At 44.8% G+C, this 13,839-nt stretch overlaps 1 protein-coding gene across 1 annotated transcript; it reads right to left on the reverse strand.

The window, feature by feature from the left end:
* Positions 1 to 379: 379 nt before the first annotated feature.
* LOC128426928 (ubiquitin carboxyl-terminal hydrolase 31-like) lies at positions 380 to 12,425 on the reverse strand. The gene is made up of 16 exons (XM_053413994.1): positions 11,886 to 12,425; positions 8,092 to 8,229; positions 7,795 to 7,883; positions 6,886 to 6,978; positions 6,496 to 6,631; positions 6,050 to 6,200; positions 5,630 to 5,810; positions 4,939 to 5,050; positions 4,739 to 4,833; positions 4,255 to 4,332; positions 4,017 to 4,146; positions 3,137 to 3,256; positions 2,814 to 3,039; positions 2,275 to 2,433; positions 2,012 to 2,164; positions 380 to 1,923 (listed from the first exon to the last, which is right to left on the reverse strand). The coding sequence occupies exons 1-16, from the start codon at positions 12,423 to 12,425 to the stop codon at positions 380 to 382; spliced, it is 3,945 nt and encodes a 1,314-aa protein (XP_053269969.1).
* Between the last annotated feature and the right edge of the window lie 1,414 nt (positions 12,426 to 13,839).

Here is a 13,839-nt window from a genome sequence, read left to right on the forward strand (position 1 = left end):
CTTTTACAGTATATTTGCTTTCCATCTTGTGCAAAGTCACCTTTATTTTCACCTCCTACTGAGATGTACATCTCCCAACTATGCTACAGACAGAACAAGGCAATCTTTTCGATACATGTGGAGTCCATGCTTATTTACAATACAGTAGAATATTCCTCAAAATCAATGCAATCCATACAAAGTGCTTTGTTAAAATCCATTCCTAAATAACTATTTAACAATGTGGACAGTACGCGTCCAGTATGGCAGCTGGTATTCAGTAACCACTGGAAAGCTACAGGTGCTTTAAAGATGTTGGTCAGACACTCAGGTCTAGTTTGATGGTTAAAACACCTCGGAGCTGCACTTGAGAAATTGTTATTGAGTCTTCGATGCATTATCACTTGGACCTCTGGCTGGATTGTGTAGAGTTGATGGGGATCTTCCGGGACTGCATTGTCTTTTTAGCAGGCTCCTTCTTTGAAAGGTCCTTTGCCTTGGCGGAGGAATGGGTTGTCGTTTCTGCTCCAGAAAGCTTGGACTTTGTGGCGGGCAGCAGTGAATGCTTGGCTGCGGCAGATGCCTTCGAGGATTCCTTGTCTTTGGCTGTGGTCACGTTACTCGGGGCCTCGGAAGCCCCATTCTGGGCTTTCCTGCTTGCTGCATGTTGGCTTCCTTCTTTAGCTGCATCACCAACACTTTCCTCTGGACTTGCTTTAGCCTCTGCTGTCCCTGATTTCCCACCTTCAGCTGACTTACGGGTCTCCTTGGGCCTCAGAGCAGTTTTGAAGAAGGACAGACCTTTGTCCTCCGTCTTACTGTTCATACGAGGTCCCCTTGATGGTGGTGCTGAGCTCGAAGACGAGACCCCAACGCTCGAGGATCTGAGACTAGTCACGGAGGAGCTACTGCTAGAGTTACGGGCCACCTCCCTGTTCTCTGAAGCCCGACCCGGCCTGCCCTCCGCTCTACTCGCGGCACTTGACCTGGAGGGAGGTCCTCCGTGGCTGACCTTTCTTTCCGAAGCCGCATTGGGCCGTGAGGAATCACGGCTTGCACTCCTTTCTGCAGCTCTAGTCCTTGCAGAGGTGGAGCTTTTCTCACCTCCACCTCTAGGTGATGCCCTTCTCTGAGGATGTGAGCTTTGTGCTCCTGGAGGACCACCCTTCTTCTGTTGGGCAGAGTCTGGATGTAATGCGTCCGGGGTTTGAGAGGACCCTTTTTTGGAGGGCGTTGCTGTTTTCGAGGAACCAGCCTTGCTAGTTTTAGGAGGTCCATCACTCTTGTCCTTGGGGTTTGATGCTGAAGCTGCACCCTTTGCCTGTGTTCGAGACGGTGACTTGTCAATGGCTGGAGACGCAGGAGAGCAAGAGCTGGACGATGTTGAGGAGGTGGTGGGACGCTTCTTGGGACTCCTATCACTCTCTAACCCAGTCTTTGCTGAGGTCCTTTTACCACCTGTGCTATCTGCAGACCCGTTTCTTTGTTTCGGCTCATTATCAGCTGCCCCATGTCGAGGACTGACTTGCTCAGCAGGAGTGACTATGTTGTTGTTATCCCCAGCCTGGGTGGAGCTCCTCTGCTCCGCCTGTATCACAGCCTTGGAGTGAAGCTGCTCTATCAGCCTCTTACTGCCAGGATTACTATCTGAAGCTGCAAGGGCCAACTTGCACCCTGACAGTCTGTCTGGCTTAGGCGACCCAGTGAAGCAGGCGGTTGACGGCTGGTTATCAACAACCTCTCCTATCATCTCCAGAGTCGGGGAGGAGGAGTGGGACTCCAGGGAGAAGCGTGAGGGAGAGTTGGAACGAAGCTGGAGCTTAGCAGAGTGGGACCAGGATGGTTTAGTGCCGTTTTCACTGAGAACCAACGGACTGGCGATGGAGGATCTCGAGGTGAAGGTTTGCCTCTGCATTCCTCTCACTGCTGGGCGGCTCGATAGACCTGCTTTGTAGAGAGACACAGACAAATGTTAGACTCTCAATGAAAAGATTGATGAAATCCTCAGAGGAATGGCATAGGTCTCCCTCACCATCGTCCTCGCTCCGTTCAGCAGTAAACTCAGCGGATTCAGAGAGGGAGGCCAATGAGGTGCGTCTGGAGGAACCAGATGAGGCTTGGCTGGGTGGACGGCTGCCCATCAGCCGACTAATCCAGTGCTCACACAACGAAGAACTGGTGGAACCTAAAGGTCCAAACAGAGAGCGGCTGAACATTTGCAATTTATCCCATTGACAAAAAGCGAACATATACAGTATGAGAGGCATTGTCGAGCCTCATATCAATAAAAGTTACCTCCCACAGAGCTGTTGGCAGACCAGGATGGAATAGTGGCTCTTCTTTGATAAAACAAGATGTAAGCAGTCTGCTTGCAGACCTCATCTTCAGACATGGGATGAACGTCACTATCATCAAAGCAGTACCACTGTCCGTCAATGGAGTTCTTACAGTGAGCTACGAGACACAAATAAATAAGATATGATGAATATATTGTGAAGGTTTTATAAAAAACAAACCAGTTTAAGGTACAAGGAAGGAAAACAAGCCTAGTGGGCCCATTGGCTAACTGGCTAACTGTGTTCATCATTTGATCCGGAGGTTGTAGCACAAGTGCATTTATTGCATTTAAAAGGGGATTGAAATTAGACTTCCTGTTACCTTAAATAAGATTTGTGGATTCTCTTTGGGTAAGTATACATGTCAAAAAATATGACATGTGTCATCAACAATATTTTTTGTATTTTATTGAAGAATTGCTACATATTATATCTTCTAATACAATAACCTTACAGGGATGTCAGTAATTGGTTATGCGTGTTATGGTGCTCTGTTACCTGTGTAATGACCTCCCTGCATGGTCCCGTGGTGGTTACACACCGCGTACAGGTCGTAGAGGAAGTCCTCCGGATCACGGCCCATCCCATAGGGCCGTCGCCATGGTGACCAGTGGGACGGGAGGCTCCAGCTGCTCTGGCTCCTCTTCACCATGTGGGGTGCCATGTCCATACCGGTGAGCGGGAACTTCACCATGTTCTGCATCTTCATCCGTCGATCCGCATCCTGAGGAACACAACAACGTTCACAGCGTTGAATTCGACAGCAAGTTTTTCTATAAGCACCTCGTTCAGTCATGTGAAAATACATTGTGTCTCAGTACCTGTCTGAAGCGCTTCAGGTGGAGTATGAGGATGTCTGGCAGGGTCCACAGACTGAGCTTGATGCTGCCCTGCTGAAGCTGCTTACAGTGTGGACATCGCCACGCGTCGTCCGGAGCAAGCTGAAATGTGGAGAACATCAGTTATTAAAGAGTAACGATTATAAGGTCTGCCTCGTGTGATCTTGTCTTGTATTTGTGTCATGAAAGCCTAGCTCTTTAACATTTTTGGAACCATACAATCTCTGAATCTCTGCCAGCACACCTAGAGCGGGTGCCCCTACATTGTATTGTCCAGAAAATTTAAGAAACTTTTATTTCTAATTCTAAACTGAGATGACTGGGCCTTTTGCTTTTTTTTAAATAATGTTTTACAGCAAAAAAAACATTGAAAACTAATAAGGCCAAACAATAATATGGCAGAGATATAACTCATCAAACAATCATATATTGTCTTTGCTGATTGGTTTCTAAACCTCTTCAATTATATATAGACGATCATTCCTGCTACTGTTCCTCCCTCTGACTGCTTACATCTGAGAAACCTTTGTTTTTGTCGCACAATAGACAAGATTATGTGATACATATCTTTTGAAATCGAATAAAAAAATCCATCTGGAAACTGCATAAGGGCTACAAAAAGCTAAATGTAATTGTTTGCGAAACAAAACTGTGAAAAGGAGGGAAACCTGGAAATAACTAATGAGGAGAACGTGTGTGAGCTGCAATTGAAAACTTCAAGTTCATAAATATGGAGAGAGAATTGTTGGAATAACCTGATCTGGTTCTTGAGTCATCTGCCTAAATCAAGCCACATATTTTTGCCCTGTCTGTGATAGTATCCACATTACTAAAGACCGCATGGCCCCACGTCTCAGGCTACCTGTTCCTCTTTGGTGTAGAGTTGAAAGCACTGGGCGAGTGAGCACGTCTGAGGCTGCAGGTGCTGCTCCTTCACCTGACGCACACTCTCAGCGTCCGGGATGTATTCGTCCTCGGTTCTTTTGAAGAGACTGTGGACACAGCGCGACACAAGTCACAGAGGGATCACAAAGAACCCCAGAAGGCACAACACACCAAAAATCTGCCAGAAACTTAATGAAGTGGGTTTTTTCACTGACTAGTCTTTTGTCTCCTTGTCCCATTCAACCACAATCTTGACATGAGGTGGTCCTCCAGGGCCACAGGACTTGTACGCCCTGTTAAACAATATTACATAGAGAGAATTATGCTTTACATTTTATACACTTGGCTAAAATAAAACAACTTTACAGAGCAACTGAAAGATACACTGGAGTAAGATTCCACTGGAGATCCCATCTGCAAGCCTCTTTTATGGATTGTTTGAAAGTGTGTCTTGAAAATGCGTATTTGATCTGAAACGGCTTCTATGGGCCCTGATGAAGAAAAAACTAACCAAGTGTAATACAATATAATAATTGGAAAATGGAAATCTAAAGTTTGATACACCAAACAAGCACTGAAGAGTAGGACTACATACTTTATCTATTCAATACATTTTAAGTGGTGAACACACTGCAGGATTTATGTAACAACCAATCAACTGAGGCAACATTTCCCCCTTGTGGTAATAAGTGGTATTACCTCTCAACAGAGGGATGGCAGAGTGGCTGTTCCTCCTGAGGCAAGAGATACGTGATTCCAACCACGCCCACCACTCGTAACGTGAATGGCCCCACCTAAAGACCACCAGGGACGAGATAGGATCAAATATAACACATTAACAAGATGGCTAAAGAAAAAACAAACTCAAAGGGTGTAGAAAGCAGGTTGGGAGTTTGAACCTGCACAAAGGCTCCGGGGCGCAAAATGTGACGCATCTTCTCCAGGATCTCTTTCTGAAGAATGTCCCAGGTCACCGTTCGCTCCAAATACAGAATGAATGGATTTCCAAACCTGCAGGGGAACAAAAGCAGTGAGGTTTTATTATAATTATAATATAAAATGTATTCAATTAAATTTTGTGTTCCAAAGTATTTTATTACTTTGTAGGTGTTTGTTTCTCCACACAGATGTTTTGGCGGGGTTATATTTATGAGTGTGCATAATGTGGTGCAGCTCTAAATGACATTCCAGGCTTAGTAAATGTAAATATGGTTTCAGGTGCATGTGCCATTCTAGTGTGAACTCTAGGTTAAGTCTGTTGCTCATATACAAACAAGTGTAGGAGGGCAAATTACCATGGCGACTCCTTGAACAAATCAGCTGCACAACAATGCATCGTCAGCTTACAGTAGATTTCTATACATGAGTTCAAAGGTAATACGATAATGGGGGCGGCTGGATGTCTTAGAAGAACTGTATAATTACTGACTAATTCATGAACTTGTACGCCAACATTTTGGCAATGGGGTTATAATTGCATTATTACATGTTTATGATTCATTAAAACATGTGCCTGTAGACCCCAGTCATGTCAGCTCCATATCCCATAAGTGAGTTAGGTCAGTGTCAGCCCCTGATATTAGATCATACCTGCGTCCTTGCTGTCCAGCACAGGCCCTGTTACACACGAGCAGGACGATCTTCTCCGCCTGCCCGCTGTTCTTATTAGGACTCGCCGGGGGGGTCTCCGGCTCTTGTATTTGCGTGGGAATCCTGTTGTTGTCTGTGCCGTACTTCAAGTTGTTCTGGTTCAGATTTGCATGTGGGCTCCCTGAAATGAACAACTGAAAGTTACAAACTTTCACAAAAGTATATCTCCTGCTTGGTGAATCATTCCAACAGTGCAGGTCAGAGTGTGTGTGTGTGTGGCAGCTTCCTGAACTGGGCATTTCTCCAATATTGGGCCATTTCTAACCTATACTCTCTACTCCCACTGCCGTAATTAGACAGAGAGCTAAACTGATTTCTGACTGGGGAAGGGTTGGGGGGGGAGTCAGCAGGATGTTGTACCGCTTCGCTTGGAGCGGATCTGCTCCGGTCTGAACAGCTCAGGTGTCTCGAAGGCAAAGATGGAGTCGCTCTCCTGAATGATCTCCAGGTCGTCGTCGTCGTCGCAGAAGGAGCGATGGAAGCCGTCGAAGTACATTTCAGTGAGGGCGATCTGAACAGAGACCGGCGACATTAGGATTCATTCATGTGATTAGAATTTGTGGCAGTTAAAAGCAACAGGTAATTAATAAAGAGACTTTATTCCAAAACCAAGAAGATTTACATGTTTACTTTGTGTTAATTATAAAACGGTGGCTCAAATCAACTGAGATAATTCTCGTCTCACATTAAAAAACAAATCAACCCCCCTAATTCCCTCATGGCAAACTCTTCCATCCAATTTCCTCAAAGAACTTTAATCCTCTTAATTTTGATGCATTAACGGAAGTTTCAGAACATGGCCGCACCTGTTGCGCAGGGATTTTGGTCTCTTGGGCCACAGCTTGTCTCAGCCTGGACACGGTGCCGGAGAGCGGCACGGCCACCCCGACTCTCATACAGTGGGAGCACTTTCCTTGGTACACCACTGTCACATATAGCGGCCTGCAACACAGACACATTGAAATTAGTTGGCTGTTCCATAACCGCGGCAGGACTGATGTTTCAAAGGTTCACGGCATCTCCTAATTATAGCTCCCTCCTGTCACATTTCTCCTCGGGTTTTGCTTATCCAGGGTTGACACTCTTTCTAATTCCACGTCCAGAATACATCATGTCTCCTCGCATTTTTGGAGGTTGTTTTTTCCATCTGACAGATATTTTCCTTCTCACACAAAGTGGATGCAGAGCCGGCTTACCGTGTGTGAGGTACCGGGATTGGCAGTGAGATGCAGAGGAAAGGATCGAAGGTGTTACTCTGTTTCTGGCAGTGAGGGCAGGTCAGAGACGACCTGCACAGAGACATGTTCCAGAACTGTTAGTGAATCAGTGGTTAATTAACAATAATTAATAATTAATAAGGATTAGTTCAGAGTTTTGGAAAGTGCACTGAATCCTTTTATTGCTGAGAGTTAGAGGAGAAGATTGATACCTATGACATGTATGTACGTACAGAAAATATAAGCAGCAGGCTAGCATAGCTTAGCATAAAGACTGGAAACGGGGATACCCAGCTAGCCTTGATCTGTGTTACTTCCCATTGTGAAAAAATAAACACAATGTGGCATTTCAAATTATATTTTCAACAGATCAAAAAAAACATAATACATGGAATTTGAGATCTGCTGGGAGGGGGATTTTGTTAGTAGTAGACAAGGCCAGATTTTCTGTTTTCTGTTCCCAAGCTAAACAAAACCAGCTGCTGGCTTTGTTTTTTAAAACATTTCATTCAGAACTGAATTGTGCACAAAAACATGAAAAACAAATAGAACCTTTGGCTTCACAACAAAGAGGATTTGACTTTAAGAAAAATAGATTTAGATTGTTAATGAATTTAATAGACTCAGAATGTATATAAATCTATATACATCAGAGTTATATTTACCTTCTCCTAACTAGCAACACGTAGCACATGAACCAAGATGTCGGAGGATTTACTTTTCAAATAGTGGAAATAAGAAGAAACTTTAACATGTAGCTTCCCTTTATGTACGCTGGTTGAAAATGTAATATAATGTAGTAATGTTATTGGTGCTATGGTAATAAATGTGTATTTAGATTTGGTCTAAACGGATTATATACGTATTCAAGCGACTTTAAAGTGTCACCTGTATTGTGCCTGAAACAACTCCTGTACAAAAGAGCCAGGTGCTGGTAGTGGAGATCCTTCAGGGGGATTTTCTTCTTCCACTGGAGGCTGCACATATAACAGAGAACCAATTAGTTGGCAAACATGCGCAATGTATTGAATGTTAAATAACAGCAGCATTCACTATATTGTATATATCAGAGTATCAGTGGAAAACACATAAGGGGTCAAATATAAAATATATATCCATAAATCTCGATTTAATTTTTCTATTACTGAGCATACATCAGCCTCACTGGCCTGTGTTGCTGTTTACCTTCCGAGGAGGTCTGATGTCAGGGTGCACGATATGATTGAGGTCTTCGTGAACTCTGTCCAGCAACCAGAGGAGGAATTCCTGGGCGTCGTGCTGGGAGTTACCTCTGAACTGAAGGGCACTCTTGGACACAACATTCTGCAGCACACAAAAAAAACAAATCAAATTTCAGCACATCGCTCCGAGCCACGGAGACGACTTCACATGGTGCAGCCGAGGCTTTTTTCTCAACATCGCCTGATCATAAAATATTCAGTGCGTTTGACCGGGATGACGATCAGCACAATCCTAAAGGTCAGCGGAGGTGGTGGGGCTGTTTGAGAGGCAGGCGCGGAAAAGCTTTTTAAAACCAGGACGCAGGGCTGGAAATCGACAGATTAACCGCCCCACTGACAATTAGGGACCAGCGATGAAAACAGTGTGTGCTCTGCGGACATAAAGTCACCCCTGCTAACCGGATATCGAATGTCACACAAGGTCAAAGATCCAAGTTCTGTGCATCTTCCCAGCTTCTCCCAGGGGTTGTTCTTTCTCCTCTCAAGGCCTCACAGGGGCAGCCTCAGCATTTCTGACAAACTGTGACGCAAACACAGGGCGAGCCGTCCGTCTGAGGCTGGACCACAGACGCTGTCTTTCATGAGACGGTGTTAAGGCAAAAACAACAAAAACAGATCAATAATGCTTTGTTTTAAATGTCTGCATCTCTTTGAAACACCTCGATAAAAAATAGCGTATCCTAAGAATCCGTGTCATGCAGTAAATTATCCTCTCAATGTCCCTGATGAATAAAAGATGTATAATAAATACAATCAGTGTAAGTAACAAAAAAAGAAACGCACAAGATTCATGCAACAAATATTTATAGCGTTAATGAACTCGGATGAAGTAACAAAATAGAGATTATGGTATTTCCATAGCAACTATGTTATTGCATATTCATGATATCAATATATCTTCTATATTTCAGACTGTTGACTGAAACAGATTTTGCAGTGTAGCATTTTTCTCAACAGTATAATAAACTAGAAATAAGAAGAGATTTGTGTTCTCTTGTGTTATAATTTACATTGAATGTGTTTCCATGGGATTATTGTGTCTAGGGAAGGATTACCAGGCGATTTACGGTAAATAAATAAGAAAATGTACACTGATTTGAAAATATGAAGATGGGAAATTATGTTAAGGGCGATTTTAAGACTGAGGGATTTTTAAGATCACATGAAAGGGTTTGTCCCTAATGCTAAACACAACAGGGTAGAGATACTTATACGGGGGGAATTGTGAAGTTTTGTACTGTATCCAATTGTAAAAATCAATTCCTTTCAAATCTGTGATCAATAATTTATGTAATATATGGTACACATAGGATTTAACCCATTATTACTATATGAAATTAAGTATTGCAAATCATCTAGGAGAGTTTTTGTGGATTCTGCTCAGGGGCAGTTGGGATGCTGCACAACATCTAGATGCTCAGAGCAATTTCTTGAGAAAGAAAAATGGATTCCGAGGCACAGTGTTGTTGTTGTTATTATTTGACCGGATACGTCTTCCTAATGATCTTTGAGTGCTCTCAGTTTAGTCTCAGATTGTGGTCAGAGGCAAGAGGCACAAAACGGTCACATGCAAACGCTGGGAAGTGCACAAACCAGGAGAAGCTGCATTCACGGTTTTGATGTAGACAACGGAAAGATACATCTAATTTTTGCAAATTGAGAAAGGAATCATTTTCAATCTGTTATTAAAGAGAACATCTGTAAATATTTAGCTGCACACCCTCACAAACTATTAAAAAAAAACATTTATTTGTCTATACTTAAAATTCCTCGTTTCTAAATTGAATAAATGTGCCTGATATAGACTGCAGCTGCACTTTGTTTCCCCACTCAGTTAAACATATTCAAGGCCTCTCACTGTGAACAGAACAATCTATATCCAATCAGACAGTTTGTTCTCTGGCTGGCAACCAAGGTAGGGAAAAAAAAAAATTGACGGAAATAGAAACACAGCGGAGAACCAGAACTGCGGCCCTGTCCAATTTAGGTCCGCTCCATCGTGTATTTTGAGCTTCTGAAGGAGACAGAAAAAGACAGAGGCACAAAAAAGATCCGTGTTGTGATCGTGACGAGCAGCGTTTTCAGGTCGGAGAGGTGAAAGCGAAGCTGAAGCAGAAGCTGACAGACATTTCAAACAGTAAATAACGAGAGGAGCTCAGCTTGAGGATTCAGCGCTCAGATGAGCTCAAAGGGAATTTTAAATAAACGGGTGTTTGGTCTAAAAACACTGACTTTGTCTTTCCCTCTTGGATTTATTCTCCTAAAAAAAGCCTGATCATAAGCACAAATATTACATAAGCTGAGCTTTAGCTCCATAGAAACTGACAGAAGAAAGAAACCTTTTTGTTTTTTGTTTTTTCATATTTAATGTAAAAAATGCAAGTAAATAGATGCTTGTTGGCAAACCGGTCAGTCGGGTTGCTACTTATTCACTTCATCTGACCCCATCTGCATTTATTCTGACAGACGAAGGAAGAACAGGATGTTTAATAAACTCAAGTTCACATATTTATCTGCATTTGGTTTTGTCCGAGCTGTCACAAGACAATACTTTTTTGCAAACAATTATTTTAGCAAAATAGATCACTGTGATCGCATCCCCTCACAACACACGTCATGGTTTTATAGCAAAAGATACAACCTGGGATTGAGGTGCTTCTGTAGACAATAGTGTTATTTGTAGCAGTCTTATGGTGTCTTTACTTTACTGTTCAGACTTTCAAGTCAGACAATGGATTAAATTTAATATACTGAATATCTGGATCCTGATTGTGACAAACATCAGGAAATGTGAGAAATCAAGACTCATCTAACTTTCTGTTTAGTTTTGTTAAATCTTCCTCTATTTAAAATCAGATCTGTAAATGTACTTTTAGACTAAAGCGCGTAAATGTGTGTTATTTGAGTCTTTAAGCTTCATTGATCCTTGTATCCCTATACTGCACTTATCGTATCTATGGTTTTTTTGGACAGGGGTAGATCCAGGGGTTGGGGCAGGGGGGCCCTACATGAAAACTAATTTCCCCCTGAGGTGCACCTGTCCTTTCATTTTCTAAGCTTTCTTAAAGTCTATAATGTGCTTGAACAAGGAACAATCTTCAACATATAGTAAATGAAGTGTGAATGTGCTCAAAGCTACAGAACTAACAGCAAACAAGCACAAGACTTAAATGTGAACTTAAACTTCTTTAAGACAGGCACCGAACTCAAGATAATGTCCCGACATTCTCCAGATGGCAGGAAATTCTCCAGAGGATTCATGGCCAACCAGTGTGCGTGATGAAGAACACTTCGCACAAGTGACGCAAAACTTTTAATAAATGAAGGGCTGACCTGTGTCATTGTGTTGTAAACAAAAACACATGATCTCCACCACATCAGCTCCAGAGATTTCTGCGTTGTTGTGAACGCGTCTGAGCAGAGGACGCTGCAAACTCCGGAGAAAGTCCGAACTCCACTCTGCGGACATTCCCTGGAGTTTGTGTCTAGAAAAGGCTACTTGGCCATCCAACCATTATATATAACTGTCTCTATATATATATTTGAGGGTTGCAGGTGGAACTGACATTTTGGTGAGGGGTGGGGGAACACCCTGTCTGAACTGGGATTCGAACCGGGAACCTTCTTGCTGTGCCGTTACAGTGCCACTTATAACTGGCCCCTCTGTCTAAATTGTGGCCCCTGATTCAGAAAAATCCAAGATCGGCCACTGGTTTGAAACCACTACACACGTCCTACCTTGAAGTCTCTGCTGTGCTGAGGTGTGTACTCAAAGGTCCAGAGAGCCCGCACCAGGCCGGACAGCTGCTCCGTCACCTCCCCGGACTCGTGCTGCTGCTGGGCGGCCCTCCTCAGCACCAGCACCCCGTTGGGCTTGGCCTTGTCGCCGCTGTTGCTGCTCGTCTCCGCACCTTTGAACTGCTCCAGCGCCAGGTACTCGGCGAACAGCTCCGTGTTGCTCAGGCACTGGAGGATCGCGTTCATGAAGCAGGTGTTGCCGTGGTTCTTGAGCCCGGCCACCCCGGGCACCTTGTCGCCGAAGGGGAACCCCCCGCAGTCGCTGTCGTCGGACGGCAACGACCCCCCGGTGGTGCTCGGGAGGAGGCTGGAGTCGTCCTTCTCGTCCTCGGCGGCCTGCTCGTCGGTGCTGAAGTGGGACAGAGTGGACAGTGTCCGGAGGACTCTGTTCATGAAGCTGCCCACGGAGCGCACCGAGCTCCTCCGGAACAGCTTCTTGCTGAAGGATTTCTTCTCCTTGTTGCTGACAACTTTCGACATGGTGCCTGAGATGGTGTCTCCCCCTTCCGCTTATAACACCGCAAAAAACCCAGAGATCCCCCCCTTCGTCTTTCCGATTAGCGCATGGCCCGGAGCCTGCTGTGCGATGACAGCACCCTCACTCTGTGGTGTCGAACACGAGGCCTGGGCATATTTCACAGAAACACTGGGGCCTGGCGCTGCTGGGGATCATATCACATCATATGGAGCCGGCAGAGGAGGATCGGATCAGCCCACTGGCAGCACTGCGTCGGATTGCATAAACATGGAGAGTCAGGGCGCCGTGCGTAAATGCCTGCGGTGGTCCCGCGCCCGCCTGCAGCCATCCTCCCACAGTGGGTCCGGTGAAATATCACAACACAACAAGGAGGCTGACGATCAGCGGCACGAACGTGCACCTCTCACAAGTAGGCAGAGGAGATGATCGGGATCCCTCATCATTTATTAAAACCAAACCGCAGCTCCACCCTTTTAAAGGTATTCCTCCACCCGTCCCTGGTGGTCGTAACCACGGAGATGCTGGAAACGGATCGGCCGATGTTTACCCCGTGGATTGTGGATGGCTTCCGCCCTAAACCATCGCTCTGGCAAACCGATGAACCCCGCGACCGGAGCGGCACAGCCCGCCGCTCCCCCGCGCCTCTCCGCCCTGGAGTATCTGTTCGTGGGCCAGATGTTCGCGTGTCTCTGTCCCCATCAGAAACTCGTGGAAGCGGTCGTCTCGATTGTCTTCCTCCCCGAGTCTTCAGCTGCGCCTCAAATAATCCAGCGCCTCCGCCGTCCGGACGGGATTCACGGCGAGGCCGCTTCCCCCTGCCTCCATCAGCATCATCTGTAGGCTCCGACACTGCAGGCAGGGCGGTGACGGCTGACGTCAGGGGCCCGACACTGGTCCATGTCGGAGGAGAGGAGCGCAGGTACAGCGGCGAGTGATGATGCTGCTGCTGGGCGATGCTCCGACTCTCCGGACGGCATGGACACTGATGAACTCATGATTATTATGTCAACTTGTAAGATTATAAATAATAAAAAATATAAATGAATATGGCTCTGCATTGCAAGTCAGTGCAGGAAGGATTAACCAGTATGATGAGTTCAAGTCTCAATATTACATCAGCTTATAAAGGCCTTTAAAAAAAATAATAATGATAATAATTATTTTATTATCATTATTATGAGGGTCATAGAGGCTCCCATGACCCTCATAAGAAGGACAGATGATGGAGGCAGGTTAAGATCGACCGACAGATGGATGGATGATGGAGGGATGAATGTATAAATAGAAGAACAGAGAATAAGAATAATAAACTGTATCTATATAGCACCCGTCAAACGAATTCAACCCATTGGATCATGTTTTGTGTATTTTCTTGTTGTTTTGTTAATTATTTTAATGATTTGTATTGTTTTAGTC

This window comes from Pleuronectes platessa, chromosome 21, assembly GCF_947347685.1.
Source record: "Pleuronectes platessa chromosome 21, fPlePla1.1, whole genome shotgun sequence".
Classification (NCBI taxonomy): Eukaryota; Metazoa; Chordata; class Actinopteri; order Pleuronectiformes; family Pleuronectidae; genus Pleuronectes; species Pleuronectes platessa.